Here is a 21531-nt window from a genome sequence, read left to right as displayed (position 1 = left end):
CATGAGCTAGTTCCGCTTTATTCATCTATTTGCCTGAAATATGAATATTTAACAGATTCGTGGATCGAATCCCAAAATATCCAGAATAGAATAATCTTAGATCTACTGTTTGCCTATTTCGTGGAATTATCTGTGAAAGTATTGTAAAAGATGGTTTAAGCCACAATACAAGTACACGATCGGAGCATGTGTTATATTATGAGGCAACTTTTTTTCCAACCAGAATTGCTCACTCCGCTTTTTACAGTGCATTTATAATTTTTGGTTTAAAGTATGTTTTGATGTGCGAGTAGATAGGCAGCAGTAGTGTTATGGTAGAAAATTTTGCAAAAAAAAACAAAAGAAATTTTTAGAATTTATCTTGTTTTTTTAGCCATTATTCTAGAAAAACTAAAAACTGTTTTCCATTTGGCTTATTAGACTATTACCGTCAAATTTGCCTAGTTTCTTTTTTTTTCGTTTAGATTTTTTTATCACACCACACAGAAAAAACGACACTAGTTTGAGTTTCTTGTTTTCCACGCGAAATCAAGTAAACAAAAAAAGTTATCGGACTAGGTTGAGTGATTCATCATATAAAAGCCCTTTTAGTCGTATTTCCGACAACATTGCGACAATTGGGACAATAAAGCGAACGAATAAAATGATGTTAACTTATTACATTGGTCATTGAGGTTGAAAAAAAAACTTGATTTTTCCAACTGAAAACTAGTTGAAAAAGCTTTTTTTAGCACTTCTCGACCAAAAAAAATTCTATGAAAAAATTTATAGAGGTGCAAGAGATCATTTTTTATTCTTTTTTGTTTTAAGAAAACTGTTGTCAATTAGGCCTTATATACTAATTTCTTACGCGTGTGTATAGTCTTATCACAGCACGCAGAAAAAACGACAGTAATTTGAAGAACTTTTTTTGTAGTTTTTATAACTATGGTTGGGACTTTCTGTGCTACTTGCACAGCAACAGGCTATCATAATTTTCCGCCCATTTGAAAATTGTGGAGTAACTTTGTATTCGGTTGTGTTTTAGTTTTTTCTTTTTTTTTGTTTTCCGCAAATTGTTTTGGTTCCACAAATAATCATCGGAATGGGTCGAGTGATATATAATTTTAAAGTCCTTTCAGCCGTGATTGGAACGAAATTATAAAATTTTTGACCGTTTGAGAATAACCGGTTCAGAATTGGTAATTTTTGTCCATTTTCGAACGAGGAAAGTGATCGTGAAAGGTTTATAATAAATAAATATTGGCCATTTAGGCTAAAAAAAACTCGAGTTTAGTTAAAAAAGAACCAGCTTTGAAAGCTTTAATAAGCGCTTTCTCGGCCAGAAAAATTAAAAAAGATATAAATTTTTTAGTACTGAAACTTTTTTGTTTCATTTTAATGTTTATATTTGAAGACAATTGTTGTTTTATGGCTATTGGACTAGCTTTCTACGCGTTTGTATAGCTCTGTCATCAGACCACGCAGAAGAACCGACGCTAATTTGAAGATAAAAAAGTTTTCATTTTTTGTAGTTTTTTAGGATTGTGGTCGTAACTTTCTGTGCTACTTGCAAAGCAACTGGCTATCCTTGTTTTACTCTATGGAATCCGCTAAAATGTTTTTGACGTCGGTAAGCAGTTTTGATCAATTAATTGAGTTCCATTCTGTTGACCTTAAAAGATATCTCCAACAATTTGCGTTGATTAAAGATTCGATTATAGATAGCATGAGCTAGTTCCGCTTTATTCATCTATTTGCCTGAAATATGAATATTTAACAGATTCGTGGATCGAATCCCAAAATATCCAGAATAGAATAATCTTAGATCTACTGTTTGCCTATTTCGTGGAATTATCTGTGAAAGTATTGTAAAAGATGGTTTAAGCCACAATACAAGTACACGATCGGAGCATGTGTTATATTATGAGGCAACTTTTTTTCCAACCAGAATTGCTCACTCCGCTTTTTACAGTGCATTTATAATTTTTGGTTTAAAGTATGTTTTGATGTGCGAGTAGATAGGCAGCAGTAGTGTTATGGTAGAAAATTTTGCAAAAAAAAACAAAAGAAATTTTTAGAATTTTTCTTGTTTTTTTAGCCATTATTCTAGAAAAACTAAAAACTGTTTTCCATTTGGCTTATTAGACTATTACCGTCAAATTTGCCTAGTTTCTTTTTTTTTCGTTTAGATTTTTTTATCACACCACACAGAAAAAACGACACTAGTTTGAGTTTCTTGTTTTCCACGCGAAATCAAGTAAACAAAAAAAGTTATCGGACTAGGTTGAGTGATTCATCATATAAAAGCCCTTTTAGTCGTATTTCCGACAACATTGCGACAATTGGGACAATAAAGCGAACGAATAAAATGATGTTAACTTATTACATTGGTCATTGAGGTTGAAAAAAAAAACTTGATTTTTCCAACTCAAAACTAGTTAAAAAAGCTTTTTTTAGCACTTCTCGACCAAAAAAAATTCTATGAAAAAATTTAAAGAGGTGCAAGAGATCATTTTTTATTCTTTTTTGTTTTAAGAAAACTGTTGTCAATTAGGCCTTATATACTAATTTCTTACGCGTGTGTATAGTCTTATCACAGCACGCAGAAAAAACGACAGTAATTTGAAGAACTTTTTTTGTAACTTTTATAAGTATGGTTGGGACTTTCTGTGCTACTTGACAGCAACCGGCTATCCTAATTTTCCGCCCATTTGAAAAATGTGGAGTAACTCTGTATTCGGTTGTGTTTTAGTTTTTTCTTTTTTTTTGTTTTCCGCAAATTGTTTTGGTTCCACAAATAATCATCGGAATGGGTCGAGTGATATATAATTTTAAATCCTTTTCAGCCGTGATTGGAACGACATTACGAAATTTTCGACCGTTTGAGAATAACCGGTTTAGAATTGAAGATTTTTGTCCATATTCCAACGAGGAAAGTGATCGTGAAAGGTTTATTATAAATAAATATTGGCCATTTAGGCTAAAAACACTTGAGTTTAGTTTAAGAAGAACCAGTTTTGAAAGCTTTAATAAGCGCTTTCTCGGCCAGAAAAATTAAATAAAATAAATATTTTAGTACTTAAAATTTTTCTGTTTCATTTTAACGTTTATTTTTGAAGACAACTGTTTTGTTTTATGGCTATTGGACTAGCTTTCTACGCGTTTGTATAGATCTGTGATCAGACCACGCAGAAGTGCCGATGCTAATTTGAAGATTAAAAAATTTTTGTTTTTGTAGTTTTTTAGGATTGTGGCCGGAACTTTGTGCTACTTGCAAAGCAACTGGCTATCCTTGTTTTACTTTATGGAATCCGCTTAAATGTTTTTGACGTCGGTAAGCAGTTTTGATCAATTAATTCAGTTTGATTAGGTACACGATCGGAGCATGTGTTATATTATGAGGCAACTTTTTTTCCAACCAGAATAGCTCACTCCGCTTTTTACAGTGCATTTATAATTTTTGGTTTAAAGTATGTTTTGATGTGCGAGTAGATAGGCAGCAGTAGTGTTATGGTAGAAAATTTTGCAAAAAAAACAAAAGAAATTTTTAGAATTTTTCTTGTTTTTTTAGCCATTATTCTAGAAAAACTAAAAACTGTTTTCCATTTGGCTTATTAGACTATTACCGTCAAATTTGCCTAGTTTCTTTTTTTTTCGTTTAGATTTTTTTATCACACCACACAGAAAAAACGACACTAGTTTGAGTTTCTTGTTTTCCACGCGAAATCAAGTAAACAAAAAAAGTTATCGGACTAGGTTGAGTGATTCATCATATAAAAGCCCTTTTAGTCGTATTTCCGACAACATTGCGACAATTGGGACAATAAAGCGAACGAATAAAATGATAATAACTTATTACATTGGTCATTGAGGTTGAAAAAAAAACTTGATTTTTCCAACTGAAAACTAGTTGAAAAAGCTTTTTTTAGCACTTCTGGACCAAAAAAAATTCTATGAAAAAATTTAAAGAGATGCAAGAGATCATTTTTTATTCTTTTTTGTTTTAAGAAAACTGTTGTCAATTAGGCCTTATATACTAATTTCTTACGCGTGTGTATAGTCTTATCACAGCACGCAGAAAAAACGACAGTAATTTGAAGAACTTTTTTTGTAGTTTTTATAACTATGGTTGGGACTTTCTGTGCTACTTGACAGCAACCGGCTATCCTAATTTTCCGCCCATTTGAAAAATGTGGAGTAACTCTGTATTCGGTTGTGTTTTAGTTTTTTCTTTTTTTTTCCGCAAATTGTTTTGGTTCCACAAATAATAATCGGAATGGGTCGAGTGATATATAATTTTAAAGCCTTTTCAGCCGTGATTGGAACGACATTACGAAATTTTCGACCGTTTGAGAATAACCGGTTTAGAATTGAAGATTTTTGTCCATATTCGAACGAGGAAAGTGATCGTGAAAGGTTTATTATAAATAAATATTGGCCATTTAGGCTAAAAACACTTGAGTTTAGTTTAAGAAGAACCAGTTTTGAAAGCTTCAATAAGCGTTTTCTCGGCCAGAAAAATTAAATAAAATAAATATTTTAGTACTTAAAACTTTTCTGTTTCATTTTAACGTTTATTTTTGAAGACAACTGTTTTGTTTTATGGCTATTGGACTAGCTTTCTACGCGTTTGTATAGATCTGTGATCAGACCACGCAGAAGTGCCGATGCTAATTTGAAGATAAAAAAATTTTCGTTTTTGTAGTTTTTTAGGATTGTGGTCGGAACTTTGTGCTACTTGCAAAGCAACTGGCTATCCTTGTTTTACTTTATGGAATCCGCTTAAATGTTTTTGACGTCGGTAAGCAGTTTTGATCAATTAATTCAGTTCCATTCTGTTGACTTCAAAGGATACCTTCAACAATTTGCATTGATTAAAAATTCGATTATAGATAGCATGAGCTAGTTCCGCTTCATTCATCTATTTGCCTGAAATATGAATATTTAACAGATTTTTGGATCGAATCTCGATATATCCAGAGTAGAATAATCGTATATCTACTGATTGCTTATTTCGTGGAATTATCTGTGAAAGTATTGTAAAAGATTCATGATTTAAGCCACAATACAAGTACACGAGCGGAGCATATATTATATAATGAGGCAACTATTTTCCAAACAAAATTGCTCACTCCGCTTTATTACAGTGCATTTATAATGTATGTATAAAGCTTTTTTAAATGTGCGAGTAGATACGCAGCAGTAGTATTATGCTAGAAAATTTTGCAAAAAAAACAAAAGAAAGAATTTTAGATTTTTTCTTGTTTTTTAGTCATTATTCTAGAAAAACTAAAAACTGTTTTCCATTTGGCTTATTAGACTATTACTGTCAAATTTGCCTAGTTTCTACTTTTTTCGTGTGAATTTTTTAATCACACTGCACAGAAAAAACGACACTGATTTGAATTTTTTTTGTTTTCCATGCGAAATCAAGTAAACAAAAAAACTTATCGGACTAGGTTGAATGATACATCATATAAAAGCCCTTAGTCGTTTTTCCGACAACATTGCGACAATTGGGACAATAACGCGAACAAATAAAGTGATGATAACTTGTTGAATTGGGCTTTTAGTTGAAAAAAACTTGATTTTTCCAACTGAAAACTAGTTGAGAAAGCTTTTTTTTAGCATTTCCCTGACAAAAAAAACTCGATGAAAATTTTAAAACAGGTACAAGATCATTTTTTGTTCTTTTTTTTGAGAAAATTGTTGTCAAATAGGCCATATATACTATTTTTTCACGCGTTTGTATTGTCTTATCACAGCACGCAGAAAAATGACAGCAATTTGAAGAACTTTTTTTGTAGTTTTTATGACTATAGGTGGGAGATTCTGTGCTACTTGCACAGCAACCGCCTATCCTAGTTTTCCGCCCATTTGAAAATAGTGGAGTAACTTTGTATTCGGTTGTGTTTTAGTTTTTTTTTCTCTTTTTTTTGTTTCCCGCAAATTGTTTTGGTTCCACAAATAATCATCGGAATGGGTCGAGTGATATATAATTTTAAAGTCCTTTCAACCGTGATTGGAACGACATTACTAAATATTTGATCGTTTGATAAAAATCGGTTTTTGAATTTGTGATTTTTTTGTTCGTTTTTTACGATTGTGGTAGGAAATTTCTGTGTTACTTATTTTACTTTCTTGAATCCGTTAAATTGTTTTTGACGTCGAAAAAGCAGTTTTGATCATTAATTCAGTTCCATTCTGTTGACCTTAAAGGATATCTCCAAAAATTTTGCATTGATTAAAGAATCGATTATAGATAGCATGAGCTAGTTCCGCTTCATTCATCTATTTGCCTGAAATATAAATACTTAACAGATTCGTGGATCGAATCCCAAAATATCCAAAGTAACGTAATCGTAGATCTACTGATTGCCTATTTCGTGGAATTATCTGTGAAAGTATTGTAAAAGATGGTTTAAGCCACAATTCAAGTACACGAGCGGAGTATGTGTTATATTATGAGGCAACTATTTTCCAACCAAAATTGCTCGCTCCTCTTATTACAGTGTATTTATAAAGTATGTTTAAAGCATGTTTAAATGTGCGAGTAGATAGGCAGCAGTAGTGTTGTGGTAGAGTGTGTTTGAATCCAGAGGCACTGTTTGCTTTTTCGTTGGAAGTTTTTCTCCAGTCCGCAACTTTATCGGGCCATAATTTTTGATTGAAGTACTCATCTCTATTGTAGACAATTCGCGAATATTTTGGCTTAAGGTTTTGTTTAACATTTACACTTTTTCTATGCATTCATGGTTTTACCTTAATAATTGTAATAAATAGTTATGGTGTTTCACAATTTTGTGCAGTTTTGTCAATTTAGGAATTGTTTGTACCAAAAATCTTTTTTTTTGTCTTTTCTTTTCCCTTTCCAATTATGAGAATCAATGAACGCAGTTAGATGATAACTTGAAAATAGCAACGTTAAAATTAATTCATGACTATTTACACTAGCAGGCGTAGTGTATTAGTATGAATCTATTTTGTTTCCAAGCTAACGAGCTAATAAAAGTGTTTATTTGCTGGCACTTTTGTTATAATAACTTTTTTTCCGTGTAATAAGTTATTAATTGAACTTGCTTAATTGTTGAATCTCTCAACAACATCCAGGTGTTTTCTCAATTGGTCCAGAAAAAATGTGTTGGCCTTTGTACTCCGAGGTTAGGGGTTCGAGTCCCAGTCGGAACTTGTTTTTTTTTTCAGTATCCGAGTTTTTTCCGGATGAATTGAATTGCCCCACTTCCGTTCGTCTTCTTATGTTGTTGATCGTCGGCTCGAATCCGACACAGAGAAAAATTTTTTAATTCGAAGCTTTTTCTTCTTTTTCCCTGAGCTGATTTTGCCCTGAGCTGATTTTGCGTTTTTTTGAGCTGATTTTGTGTCAGCGAAGTGCAGCTTCGTCTCCTGTCAATTTTTTTTTTGCGTTTGTTTGTTTCGTGTAATTTTATCCGCCATCTTGCAATGCTATATTTGCTTTTTTGTCGTAAATTAAAGTAATGAATGAAGACTTTTAATTATAAGGCAATAAATTTTTTTCGATCAGATTGCAAACATAGAAAAAGGAATCACCTAAAGTCACTTTATCTAAATTAGTTGGCTTGAGTTGAATTATTGTTCCGACCACTGAAAAACGGAAGAACTTGGTTTTAAGTTGCGTTTTTTTTTGTTGAAATTTTTTGTTTTCACACAAAATCAGGTACATCCAATAATGAGCCGAATGGATGAAGTGCTGTACTTTAATAAAGCACTCTATGTCATGATACAAAGAACATTGAAAATAAATTCGAAAAGGTTTATGAGTGATTTTAAGTGTAATTTCAAGCGAATGAAGCGAGCGAGCAGCCTGTTTTAGGAGAATAAGCTATCATTAAATCCATGAAAAGATTGTTTTAATCCAGTGAAAATAGGACTCGAAATTGTTTTTCTATTTGATTTTTGTCTACAAGTATGTCTTATTTACTATGAGTATCACACAGTTTGAAAAAAAAGAAAACGATTTTTCGTAACTTTTGAATATTTTGGTCGAAGTTTCTTGTTTTTATTTGAACTTATGTCATTTAGCAGATGTTTATGATGGATATTTTGTACAAATTTAGCATATATTTTTTGCATCGCAAGTAGTGCGAAGCTCAGTTTCTCCTCTGTGCGTATGGTTTTTAAAGTTTTTTTTTGCATTTGATAGATATTAGCGACTAAAACGGGGTGTTTTTTTTTCGGGGTTTAGAATTATCGATTCAGTTTTCATTAACCTCGTTTCCTGTCAGCTCCTTTCGTCAACTGCTGATCTGAGCTGACTTCAAAGCTATCTAGAGTAGAATAATCGTAGATCTACTGATTTCTTGTTTCGTGGAATTATCTATGAAAGTTTTGTTAAAGATTCATGATTTAAGCCACAATACAAGTACACGAGCGGAGCATGTTATATAATGAGCCAACTATTTTCCACCCAAAATTGCTCACTCCGCTTTATTACAGTGCATTTATAATGTATGTATAAAGCATTTTTAAATGTGCGAGTAGATAGGCAGCATTAGTGTTATGATAGAAATATTTGCAAAAAAAACAAAGTCTTAGAATTTTTCTTGTTTTTTTAGTCATTATCTAGAAAAACTAAAAACTGCTTTCCATTTGGCTTATTAGACTATTACTGTCAAATTGACTTAGTTTCTACTTTTTTCGTGTAGATTTTTTATCACACCAACAGAAAAAACGACACTGATGTGAGTTTTTTTGTTTTCCACGCGAAATCAAGTCAAAACGACGTTTTTGTAGTTTTTATGACAATGGTTGGGACATTCTATGCTACTTGCACAGCAACCGAATATCCTTGTTTTCCGCTTTTTTTTATGCAGATTTTTGCTATTTTCTCGCTTGTGTCAGCGAAGTGCAGCTTCGCCTCGTGTGAAAATTTTTTTTTCGTTTGTTTGTTTTGTGTAATTTTATCCGCCATCTTGCAATGCTATATTTGCTTTTTTTTATCCTAAAACAAAGTAATGAATGAAGATTTTTAATTATAAGGCAATAAATTTTTTTGACCAGATTGCAAATATAGAAAAAAGAGTCACCTAAAGTCACTGTGTCTAAATCAGTTGGCTTGAGTTGAATTATTGTTCCGACCACTGAAAAACGGAAGAACTTGGTTTTATGTTGCGTTTTTTTTGTTTTCACACTAAATCAGGTATATCTAATAATCAGCCGATTGGATGAAGTGCTGTTCTTTAACAAAGCACTCCATGTCATGATACAAAGAACATTGAAAAAAATTCGAAAAGTTTTCTGAGTGATTTTAAGTGTAATTTCAAGCGAATGAAGCGAGCGAGCAGCCTGTTTTAGGAGAATAAGCTTTCATTAAAGTCATAAAAAGATTGTTTTAATCCAGTGAAAATAGGACTCGAAAATTTTTTTCTATTTGATTTTTGTCTTCAAGTATTACTTTTTATGTCTTCAAGTATATTCAAGTGAAAATAGGACTCGAAAATTTTTTTCTATTTGATTTTTGTCTTCAAGTCTTATTTACTATGAGTATCAAACACAGTTTGAAAAAAAAAAAGAAAACAATTTTTCGTAACTTTTGAATATTTTGGTCGAAGTTTCTTGTTTTTATTTGAACTTATGTCATTTAGCTGATGTTTTATGATGGTTATTTTGTACAAATTTAGCATATATTTTTTGCATCGCAAATAGTGCGAAGCTCAGTTTCTCCTCTGTTCGTATGGTTTTTAAAGTTTTTTTTGCATGTGATAGATATTAGCGACTAAAACGGGGTGTTTTTTTTTTCGGGGTTTAGAATTATCGATTCAGTTTTCATTAACCTCGTTTCCTGTCATTTCCTTTCGTCAACTGCTGATCTGAGCTGACCTCAAAGCTTTTTCTAGGTTTTGAGTATTCTTTGATCTGAGCGAACAAAAAATGGTAATTTTTGACGTAATTTTTTCGACTCAAATCGTGTCTTAACTATCCCGTACCGTATTTTTGAAATTAGAAGAATCAGTACATTTGGAATTTAAACTGACTTATACTTTCGCTGAGATAATACCTTCGTTCTTCTTTTGACTCAATTTTTTGTTTGGTATCTGTCTGTTCAAGTTGATTTATTTTGATAGAATCGGCCTTGTTAAACTGGATAGTTTCATTGAATAAAAAGATTGTTTTTGTAAGCTTGCAGTTAGCAAGCGTTATTAAATCGAAACGTAGAACTTCATTGAACAAAATTTATGAATCATTTGGACTGAAAGTTTTTCATTTGTTTTTTAAATTCCCGTTCGATTCGAAATTTTTGTTTAAGCAATTCGTTGTCAACCAATTTTGACTTTCAATCATTTCTTTTCGAGTTTTTAATCAAATCTGTTTATCCGGCGTAAACGGTTAGTCTTGTATCGACTTTGTCGTCTCTTTATTGGGACGTTTGAAGGCAAAAAAATTGCATGCGTATGTTGGGGGAAGGTGAAAGTTTCTTAACTTTTTGGAGCTGTTTGTTTTTCCGACTTTTTTCGCTCAATGGTTATGGACGCATGTTTTGTCGGATTATTCATTTTCATTTCAATGCAGAGTCAACACTTGCAATTGTCGAGAAATAGTTTGACGAAATGAGTAAATTGTATGGACATTTTGGTTAATCCATTTTTTTCCTAACTGTTTTTTAGTGGTTTTAGACTAGTTGTTTTTACTTCTAACTGCGCTTTGCCTGTTTATATAAAAATTTAAAAAACCGATCTGATGTTGCTTTTTTGGTTCGAACACCCCATTGAAAGGGCAGAGAGGAATCATGGCGTAATGTGGGCTATTCTACCCGATTTCAGATGCACCACAGAAGTTGCGGAAGGGCTCAAGTGTATTATTATAATAAAACTTAACAAATTTTTTTATTGTTCATTAATTTTACGCAAAATTAGGAAATTGCAAAAGACACTTACGCAAGAAATTGAGCGGTCCATTCCATTAAATTTTAAGGAAGAATTTTCTAAATGCATTTTTTTTTTCAATTTTCAGATGAGTCTTAACGTTTGATAATTTTAATTTAAATGGGTTTATTAAGAGAAATGAGCGTAGTGAAAACTCTTATATAGGTCTTGCTGATTTTTTTTGTTTTTTTTTTCAGGAAAAAAACTTAAAGTATTGATGCACTTAGGTATAATGCAATTTTTGGGTTCATTTGAAATTCATCTGCTGAAAGTGACGTAAATAGCACTCTCCAAATACGAACAAGGAAATGGCGCGAAAAAACGTGAACGATTTCAAGTTTCAAAAGTGGATTTCCCAGCGGAATAAAAACTTTACCTATTGATTCAATTTTCTCAAGTTGTGTTCATGTTATCAAAAAAGCGCTAGTCATACATTGTTCTAGAAATTCAAAGAGCTTGAAGGCCATTTGTTTTTTCTTTGAAATTCGAAAGTTGAGATGTTTTCTAGAAAGTCAGTTTTTTTGTTATGTTTACTTGCGTTCATTACTTTTTTCCAATCTTCGATTGGCTATGTTTTAGTAGGTTTGTTTCACAATCGACGGCAATTAATGTAAATTCAAAAAAAATACAAGCGGCATCTGAGCCGATGAGACTTAAATAATTTCGCGTAGAACCCAAAGGGTATTTTTAAGTTTAGTTGGCTCAGTTGCCCCTTTTTAATTATTTTTTGAATTATTTTTAATTGCCGTCGATTGTGTATCTGGATGTGCTTTCCACAAATCGAAGATGATTCGGGACATTTCAGTTTTTTTCAAGTCTCGGGGTTTTGAGTTTTTTTTTCTATTTAATTGGACTTAGTGGCTTTCTTTTTCTGTCTGAGTCAATGAATGAGGTGGTTACCCTTACTTAGGTTAAGTAGTTTTTGGTTCTTATTCTTTCAAGAAGCTTAAATTTATGTTCTGAAACTCAAATATAATTTTTTCTTGGTTTAGATTTCAGTTTTTCAAAAAAAAACGAACGAAATGCGGTGGTGTCGGTTTAAGACAAGATTCTTGATACATGATCCAGCCTAATTTTCAGTTTACCAAATTGACTCTTGGTTTTTTTTAATTTCCATCCACCTTCATTCACGTTATGAAATTTATAGGTCGTTGCCAGTTTTAGTTTTTTTTTATAGTAAAAGTTTCAGAAGATTGAAAGTTCAAATCAAATTTTTGCTAAAAGGCCTAATTGGGAAGATTGAAATGGCATGAAAAATGTAAATTATTTCTAGTTTCAAGGAAGGATTTTATTTTTTAGATTTCTCCTCGGAAAAGAACTAAGTTTTGATAGATTTTCTTAAGACTCTTTAATAGGTCTTGCCCTGTTTTTTTGTTTTTTTTTTCAGGAAAAAGTCTTGAAGTATTGATGCACTTAGGTATAATGCAATTTCTGAGCTCAATTCAAATTTATCTGCTGAAATTGACGTAAATAGCTCTCTTCAAATACGAATGTGGAAATGGCGCAAAAAACGTGAACGATTTCTAGTTTCGAAAGTGGAATTGGTTTTTAAGATTTCCCAGCGGAGTAAAAACCTTACCTGTTGATTCAATTTTTTTCAAGTTGGGTTCATGTTATCAAAAAAGCGTCAATCATAAATTGTTCTAGAAATCCAAACAGCTTAAAGACCATCTATTTTTTCTTTGAAATTCGAAAGTTGAGATTTTTTCAAGAAAGTCAGTGTTTTTTATGTTTACTTGCGTTCATTACTCTTTTCCAATCTTCGATTGGCTATGTTTTAGTAGTTTTATTTCTTACAGACCTGACATCACTTTTCCTTAACTTTCAAAAAATGTTTCGGTTCGATTTGATTAAGTGTAAATCTTGAAATTGTAAGTTATTAATTTTTATCTGATTGCAAATGTAACTATTTTTCAAATTGATGACATCATTTATCAGCTCTGATAGATACGTGAAAAATTTGCTGTTCACTTGGCTTAGTCTTCCTTGCCGATTCATTTTTTCTCAGGACTGGTTGGCAATTGTTAACTCTGTGGAATAAATCGTTAATCTGTAATATCTTTTTTTTTTACATAGCTCATTTTCAATAATAGTGAATTTTCTTATTGAGACATGGAAAATTCAATTCAGTAAGTTTTAGTAAGTTAAAAGAAGATTTTCGTAAAATATTACATTAAAAGGCAAATCAGGCAAAACGGAATATCTGTGAAGCATGATCCTCGTTTTAAATGGTATTGATTATTTTGACTGGATTTAATCTGAGTACTTATTTAAACAATTGTTGCTTTCGTTCAATCAAATATTTTGCTTGGAGGAAATTTTTGTTTAAGGTCTGGTGAAGCTAGCTGTTCATACAGTTACTGGGGACAAAGTGGCCATCAAAATCGTGAACAAGGACAAACTCAGCGAGTCAGTTCTCCAGAAGGTTAAAAATGTTCACGATCTGTTTTTTGATTACACTTGCGAGAGCAAGTGTCTTGTGAAATATCATATTTTGGAAAACTGGTGAAAAGGGGTTAAAAGAGACGATTGGGAGCTTGGTAGAAATATCTAAATTTAATCGGCCATATATAATTAAAATGGATATTATCTTCGAGCATTATTTTTAAAGGATTATAGAATTTAATGTTGCTTATGTTCTTAATTTTATTTTAGGTTGAGCGGGAGATCGCCATTATGAAGCTAATTGAACATCCTCATGTACTGTCGATATTCGACGTCTACGAAAACAAAAAATACCTGTAAGTGACTAATCCTTTCTGAAGAAACGTATCTTTTTGGGCATTTTAACAACCGCTGAACGGGTACTAGAGAAACCGTGTTCGAGAAAAGTGTTAATTGCACTCGAAAGAGGGTAATGCTTCTGAAGTTAAACCGATGTTTTGAGCTTTTCAAATTCCTCCATTTGTAGGTTGATCATTTGCGTTGAAGTTTTATTTGTTGAAGCAAACAAGTGGCACTTTCGTTTCTGCAACTGTTTTTGCTTCTTGTTCAATTAGAGATCTCAAATGAGTTGCAGCTTTGTTTGGGTACTTTATGCCTTATGTATTTCTGCTTTGACGTGCTTGGGTAAAAGAGCTTGTTTCGTATCACAATTAAAGAACCCGCGGACTTAGTCTTTGGCTGGTGCTTAGAAGTTAGACGTATCGAGCGGTCAGCGGGAATTTATCTAAATATTTGCCGCATATTGTGATATTTGCATGTGCCATGCCTTTTCGAAACCAACATTTAGCAAACATAACCGAACAAGTTTCAACATAAATAGGAAGTAAAACCAAGCATTGGTCTGATCATGTGACCGCTTAGCTGTGGCACAACTCAAATCTAATGCTAACTGCTTCATAATTCCGCAGATTTCATGTTGTGCTTATGTATTAACCTCAAACTGAACCATGACTACTGTCTCCTTATTTTTTTTATCGACAAATACATAAAAACGAAAATTTGTATCTATATAATTTAATAAGTTTTGGCAGGTCTTTTGGTTTTTGTTTCTTTGCTACCAAATCAAGTAGTCTTATCTCTTTTGTTCTTTTAGGGTTGGGGGCGCTATAAAATTTTGAGTTACTGCAGTTATTTTGGAACTTTTAAAAGGCAGTTTTTACCATTTCATTAAATGCTAAGGAAATAGACCGAGCTTTCTTCAGGGAATAATTAACTAAATTAAAATTTTACTGAAAGTGCGCATTTATGAGAGGTATAGAGAGTAAATTAATATGAAATTTCGCCTAAGTAACTTACTGAAAACGATCTTTTTGTGACTTCCGTTTGGATGCACGAACACATTTTCTAATCAGACTGAGCGTACCTACTTATTGAAAGTAAAAATGTGGCATATAAGTCAAAAGTGTTCTTGAAAGTACTTGGATTTCACTTTTCAGCACCATTACCTTAATGCACTGTTGTTTTGCGGTCAAAATAGGACTAGTTGTGTTTTTTGACGTAGAGATCCCGTTGGAAAACTGATTTTGTCTACATTTTAACGCCGGAAATGTCAGTTTACTTCATATTGATGCCAGTGAAAATTGGATTAGTTTTTAAACGTGACGAATTCGTTCCGCCTGCCCTCCGCTAATATTTTACCACTGCCCACCGTCCCTGGGCGTGAAAGACGGCTAAATGATGCGTGTAGGTAAGCCTAGGATGTAACTAGATAATTTAACTGTAACTGGAATCTTATCAATAAGAACAGACTGATGTTTCTGTAGATGCATTAAGAGGTAATCTGCTTCCTTTAGGCTCCGCTCACTCCGTATTTTAACCTCGTATTAACCGTGTCTCTTCAACGGTGATATGTCTTTTAGACTCTTAACAGATATGCGTTGGAGCGGCGTTGATCCGGATATATATTTTAAAAGATTAAATCAACTCAGTTCAAAAGATTTAAGATTTCCTTGAATGTTACCCATTTTTACGCAAGTATTTTTTGGAATGAGTTATTATTTTTTATTAATTTGGTAAAAAAAGCAGATATATTTAGTATTGTTTCGATTTCGAGGTGTGTCGATTTGCCGAGCGGTGTCTGTCTTATAAATAATAAGAGCCCACTCCCTAATGGGTGGAACTGTTGCTTGAATTTATGGATATGTTCTCGCGTGTTCATCACTTCATATCTCGCAATAATCAACAGACCAGAAATAGTGCAGATACGAAGTAGGTCTCAGGTTGGATATTGAATAAAATAGTGATACTTGATCCATTTCTCAAAATCATGTGTCAAGGTCAAAAGTGGCCTGATTTCAACTTGAAAGATGGAAATGGAATGGGAAATGTAATTAACTACCTGAGCAGAAGGAAAGGATTTAAAATGGACACCGGCATTCTGATTATATATTTTTATCCACGGGTATTATTGACACTAATCTTTAATCCCAGCTATTGAATGTCCAAAACATCCAGCACAGCTAAAAAAAAGCTGTATGCTTTATTTCACCAGCTTAAATATTTTTTCAATTAAGTATATTAAAGCTGACATTTATTCAAGTAATTATGAAGTAAACATGAAGTATGAATTCAAAATCTTTTTTTTTTAAATGCATCATATTAAATAGAGATCAGCTTTTAAAGCGTATGCCGGCAGAAACATGCTAGCTGGGTTCATGATAGGATTGAAGTGAGAGTCTTATTTAGTGAGATTGAGTGTAATAAGCTGTTGATTAAGATGACGTCCTGAGTTGGATAGAAGGAAGTTGGTGCCACCAGGGGTCTAGGAGGGGATCGATGCACATCTAATTGGGTCCATTGTTATATCCCCACTCTAGTCAATTTGATGTTCCTTACTAGGGTTCACTCGCCGTAGATTCATTGATGCATCCACTCAATAGACCACACTGATCCAATTCATCAGCATCATCTTACAAGTCAGCATGCATACCGTAGAGATGATGATATCTCCTCTATCATGCTGAAAGTTAGTTTTGGACCAAAAAAAATACTAGTTTTTGTAGCGCTTTTTCTCAAAACTGGTAGACTTTTGAAGCCTTTCGAGCAATCTTAGTTTCGGTCAAAATCGTAAAAGAGAGGCCAATGTCGTCACCTTTGGGCTGATAAGAGGTCAAATTTCTGAGGGGGGGGGGGAGAGATGTGGATATCTGCGTCTATAAATCTACCCTCATGCAGTGGGTTAGTAGGCTTTGTTCTGGGTGGGTATAAAGTTACGGTTCATTCTAGTTAAAACTACGAATCAAGTAATGTCTATTAAGCTCTATTAATTCAATGGTGGCATATGACATCATAGAACTATAATTAGGTTATATGTTCCATTTTTGATTAACTCCTTAAATTGCCTTGCGTAGGTGTGCGATGTAGCTTTTAGTTTTATACAACCCAGGAAACAGCATTCTGTTAAGTTGCAATTTAATAATTTTCTTTTTTTTCTGCTCTAGTTCTTTATGATGGAACAGTAATGTAGTTTGAATTGCATTAGCTCTTGAGAGTAACTTTTCCTTGTTCGTTTGATTCGCTCCCATTGTTTCAATGGTCTGTGCGCTAGAGGCTGATTAGCCTAGTTGGACTTATGACGTGGAAGTTGGCAAGGTGTACTAAGGGTATTATGACTGCTCAAATAGACTTTCTTATTTGCATGTGAACTCTTCTGTCATGTTTTAGGGGTAGATGCTGTTTTTTAGCGGTTGTTGATAGTTGCTACTATAATAGTATCCCCCCATTACACAAGAGAGGAGATTTGTTGATAGGTGCATATTTGGTACATTGCTTAACCGTTGAGTTAGTTCTTTTTAGGAGATGCTATTTGAAGGTGTGATGGGGGTGGGGTTAAAGAAATCCCAATAAAGCAATATTTTCAAGAGTGCCGAATTTTTTTTGTTCATTTGCCTAAACAGTAGTGGATTTAGGGGCGGCAGGGGATGCCCCCCTCGCCTCAAGGATTCGACCCTCTGCCGAACCAAAGGGCCCACCTTTGGATATTCATTTTTGGCTGGCTGACCCTTAAATTTTTCTAAAGGCGCATATGGCGCTAATATATGCCAATTTTACGTAGAGCGCGCCGAAAAAAAACGCAATATTTTGGTAAATAGTTTCCCAGTGTCGAGAAAAGTGTTTTAATCCTATTTCGAGAGAGTAAAGCGAGCGCAGTCTTAGAGATAATTTTCTTATTTAGGTGGTGAAAATTTTTGTTTTACTCAAAACTAGTTTTGGAAGTTTTATTTAGCGCTTCCTTAAATGTAAACAGTTATTATAAAAAAAATTAATGTGCAAATGTACAAAAAATCGGAAATATGTATTTTTTCATTTAGTTTCTACTCTTGCAATAAGCAAGAGTATTTCAACTGGGTTCTAGACTTTTTTCCCGTAATTAACTTCGTTCACCCAATTAACTTCGTTCTCTTATTATGTCCAGTTATAGTTGATCTTTACGCTAGCGAACGTAAGTGAGTGTTAATGTTATATATACTACAACTAATCTTTTTTTCTAACCTAAGTCGCAATTATTGTTGCCACTTTTGGGGCACCTGTACGGCTTTTTGATAGCTTGTGCTTTGACACTCGAATAGTAATAAGTTAACATAATTGATGCATTTTAATTCATGTCATGAATCGAAGAAAGTGATTTGTTTCAAGCAACATTACAATAGTGAAAACTTAATTTAAGAAATTTTCTCACTCAATATAACTCAATAACTGCAATTTTTTGAAGTGCATAATTTATACATAATGTGGATTTTTGCTTTCCGATTTTTATTACATGCATAGTTAGTGTGGTTGCCCTCAGTTTATTATATTCCCAACTATTACTTGCAATATTGTGTCTATTTGAATTTGGTGCTACTTTCGCTGCATGGCATTGGCAATTTGTGAGCAGTTGCTTTTTTGTGACTAATGTTTGCCGGTTGTTCAGCGTTCGTGGCCGAGGGGGCAGGGCGTGAGACTCCAATTCTCGAGGCCTTAGGTTGGAAGCCCATACGTAGCAAAGTTTGTTTTTACTTCGAGGCTTATTTCTATTTTTTCTTATTTCACTTTATAAAGTTGCTTTTGTGTTTTGTTCTTGCTAGTATTTGCGAAGCGCAGCTTAGCCTCTGTGTCCAAAATATTCTCTGAACGTTCCTCAAATATTTTGAGCATTGCATCTCTGCATTTCTTTTTCTCTTTATTTTAGAAAATTGCCTTATGTTGGTTGTAATTTATCCGATTTATTGATTTGTTTTTAGTTTTTTACTATCTCATTTTATTGAATCGGGTTCGAAGGTTTTGTTTTATATCATATCGGCTTTGTGCCTTTGTATTGCATCGTATGAGCTGATAATGTTCTTAGGTGTGTGTGTTTTGAGGGGCGGGACCTATCTTTTCTAGTTTCAAGTTTTTTTGATGAAAACAGTTTTGTTTCGACTCAATGGGTGCCTGCTCAAGTTTTGTCGGCTTTATGACCGCTCTGTAATTTTTTTTGCGATGCTTATTCAGCATTCAATTGTCCTAGTTGACATACTTTTCTACAAGGAATTTAATTCATGGCGAAATGCTACAACCATCTAAATGTCCTCTAAATTACTGCCTGTTTGATTATAACTGGTGTTATGAAAATGTATGGGATTGGGTTTTTTTATTTTATTTTTGATTAATTTTTGACGCTTTGGAAAAATTTTTCACTTTTTTGAAAAGCTTAGTTTTTCTCGAACGATTTTCTCGAACGAGCTTAGTTAACGATTTTCAAAAAGTTGCTACCAACGGAAAGTCGTTACACTCTCTGTGTGCCTGCATAATCATCTGGTCTCTTTTTATTAAGTGTGTGTGGGAATTTTTGACCCAATTTTTTGGATTTTTACATTTTCTCGAAAACTACCCTCCCAGATCTGAGATTATGGTTTCAACTGATAGAACAGTTTGTGGTAGCTCCCCTGCATACGCGGCTACGCCCAATTTTTTTAAACAAAAAGTTATGGCCCTCAGAAAAATCAAATTTTCGATTTTTGACCGTTTTTTGAACATTTCTCAAAAACTACTCTACCAAATCTGATATTTTAGTTTCAATTGAAAGGACGGGTTGTGAGAACCTTCCCTGCGTAAGCGGTTACGGACAAAAAAATTTTTACTTATAAAGGAATGACCCTCGGAAAAGTCGAATTTTTGATCTTTTGACCGTTTTTTGAAACTTTTGACTTTTCTCAAAAACTACCCTCCCGAATCTGAGATATTGGTTTCAGTGTGAAGAACGGGTTGTGGAGAGTTACTGTATAAATGGTTACTCCCAGTTTTTTAACCCAAAAAATTATGACCCTCGGAAAAGTCAAATTTCCTCCTTTTTTTATACCGTTTTTTGAAACTTTTTGACTTCTCTCGAAAACTACCAACCCAAATCTAATGAACAACATTTTAAGCATCTTTCAACCTGACAAGATCTTGTATGCACTTTTTTAAAAAAAAATTGAATTAATTGATGAAATTAACAGATTTTGAAGTCATTAAATTGGTATTTACTTTTCTTTGCTATAGGTCTGTTTTTGAAATTGCCCTTGTCCTTCCGCATCAATACAAAAATTTCAAAAATTATGAAACAGTTATTTCCAGCTTTAGCTGGCATCTAGTTTTCACGTTTTAATTATCGCATGTGGCGCGAAGCTGCTTCGCCTCTGTGTTCAAAAGCAGCTGTTGTGGATTATTCTAATTTTTTTTTCGTATATTTTTCTCATCACACCGTGCACGCAATCGACACTAAATTGAAAACAAAATTGTATTTTTTTTAGTGTGCTTTGAACATTCTGTGCCAGTTGTGCAGCAACCGGCTATTCTTGTTGAATCTCTGTTATTATACCTTATGCGATAAAAATTTGTGGAGACGCAGTCTTTTTCTGTTTCCTAAAATGAAAAAATAAGCGTATCGAAATTCTGATGTGGCATTTATTGCTTGACCTGAAGGCTGTTGACATAAGCTCATGACCAGGTCAATAGCAGTAGAATTGGAATTGAAGCAGTTAAATAGGTGGAGATTTTTGCCTGAAATGTATTCAATCTGCGATTAATCAATATTTACCTTTTAAGGAATATGCGCTGGCCATCTGCATTTGACGCTTCAAGCCCGAAATGGGATATTTTTTCCCATCAAGAGTGCTTGATTAAGTGTAACTTTCCATCCTTTTAGTTTTAAAAGGAATGTTCTTTGGTGTAAAGTGGCAATGGCGTTGGTCGTAAAATTTTGCTTTTTGCGTATCGATTGGCAGATTCATTATTAACCCAGGACGCTATTCAGAGATGCATGTTTGAATATAGGAATGTATTGTCGGCTTTGTGACCGCTCTTTAATTCTTTTTTTTTGTGACGAGAAATCTTTGTGGCTTGTTCTTTTGTGGTATGTACCAGCCCATTAATCGGATAATCTTCTTAAATCATGTTTTCCACATAGTTGCTATTCTGGGTGTCATTTTGAGGAAATAAATGCTTATCGGATTGACCTTTTCTGCCTACGGGGCGGAATAAATTATTTCAATACGGAGTAGAATTTTGATGTGTTCAATTCACTGTATTCGAGAATTGAAAAAAAAACTTGAAACGAGATTTGCAAACTGAAGGAATTGCAATCTACAGTTTTTGCTATGCACGGTTAGCGTGGAATGCAAGTTATTGATCCCTATGAACTGTTTACAAGACCGATGATTTTATATTTTCCTCAGTTTAGCTTCAGATGGTATATTTATAGTACTTCGTTTGCTTTCGTGGGATCTTTTAAAAATCCCCTCTCCTTAGTGAGGTAAAATGGAATGTTTACGGCTTAAACAAATTACGATCCTGTCATATTAATGCATATACCCCATAATACTCAAATCTTTTTGAAAGAGCTTAGTGCATGAGATCAGTTTTGAGCATAGTATAAATCAGCAAGGTATGACTTCAGCGCTAAACTGAATTTGTATGTCTGCAAACAATTTTAGATGGACGCCTTTTTAAAAACCTGGGGCATCATTTATTTTCGTCTGATTATGCTTGCGATTAGCAAGCGTTATCAAATCTGAATATAGACTTTTTCGGGTTAACAACTAGTTTAACAAAATCAGTTGAATCATTTATGATGCTGATATACCGTTGACATGCTCCATTATATGAAAATTCAAATTTAACTAATGGGTATTAATTTTTTGTATGTACAGTTATAGAGTTTTGATATTAATTTTCTTTTGATAGTTTTTCGGCTTCATGGTTG

General features: G+C 33.3%; 1 protein-coding gene across 1 annotated transcript in view; it reads left to right on the top strand.

Annotated features, from left to right (window-relative positions):
- LOC134856992 (serine/threonine-protein kinase BRSK1-like) overlaps positions 1–21531 on the top strand; it is a 66230-nt gene that overhangs the window by 3930 nt on the left and 40769 nt on the right. Inside the window, exons 2-3 of the mRNA XM_063873315.1 lie at positions 13214–13308; positions 13539–13624. Coding sequence (XP_063729385.1) covers positions 13214–13308; positions 13539–13624 — 181 coding nt within the window. The remainder of the gene's footprint in view (positions 1–13213; positions 13309–13538; positions 13625–21531) is intronic.

This window comes from Symsagittifera roscoffensis, chromosome 1 (assembly GCF_963678635.1).
Source record: "Symsagittifera roscoffensis chromosome 1, txSymRosc1.1, whole genome shotgun sequence".
Lineage (NCBI taxonomy): Eukaryota > Metazoa > Xenacoelomorpha > Acoela > Convolutidae > Symsagittifera > Symsagittifera roscoffensis.
This window is presented reverse-complemented; position numbering and strand designations above follow the sequence as displayed.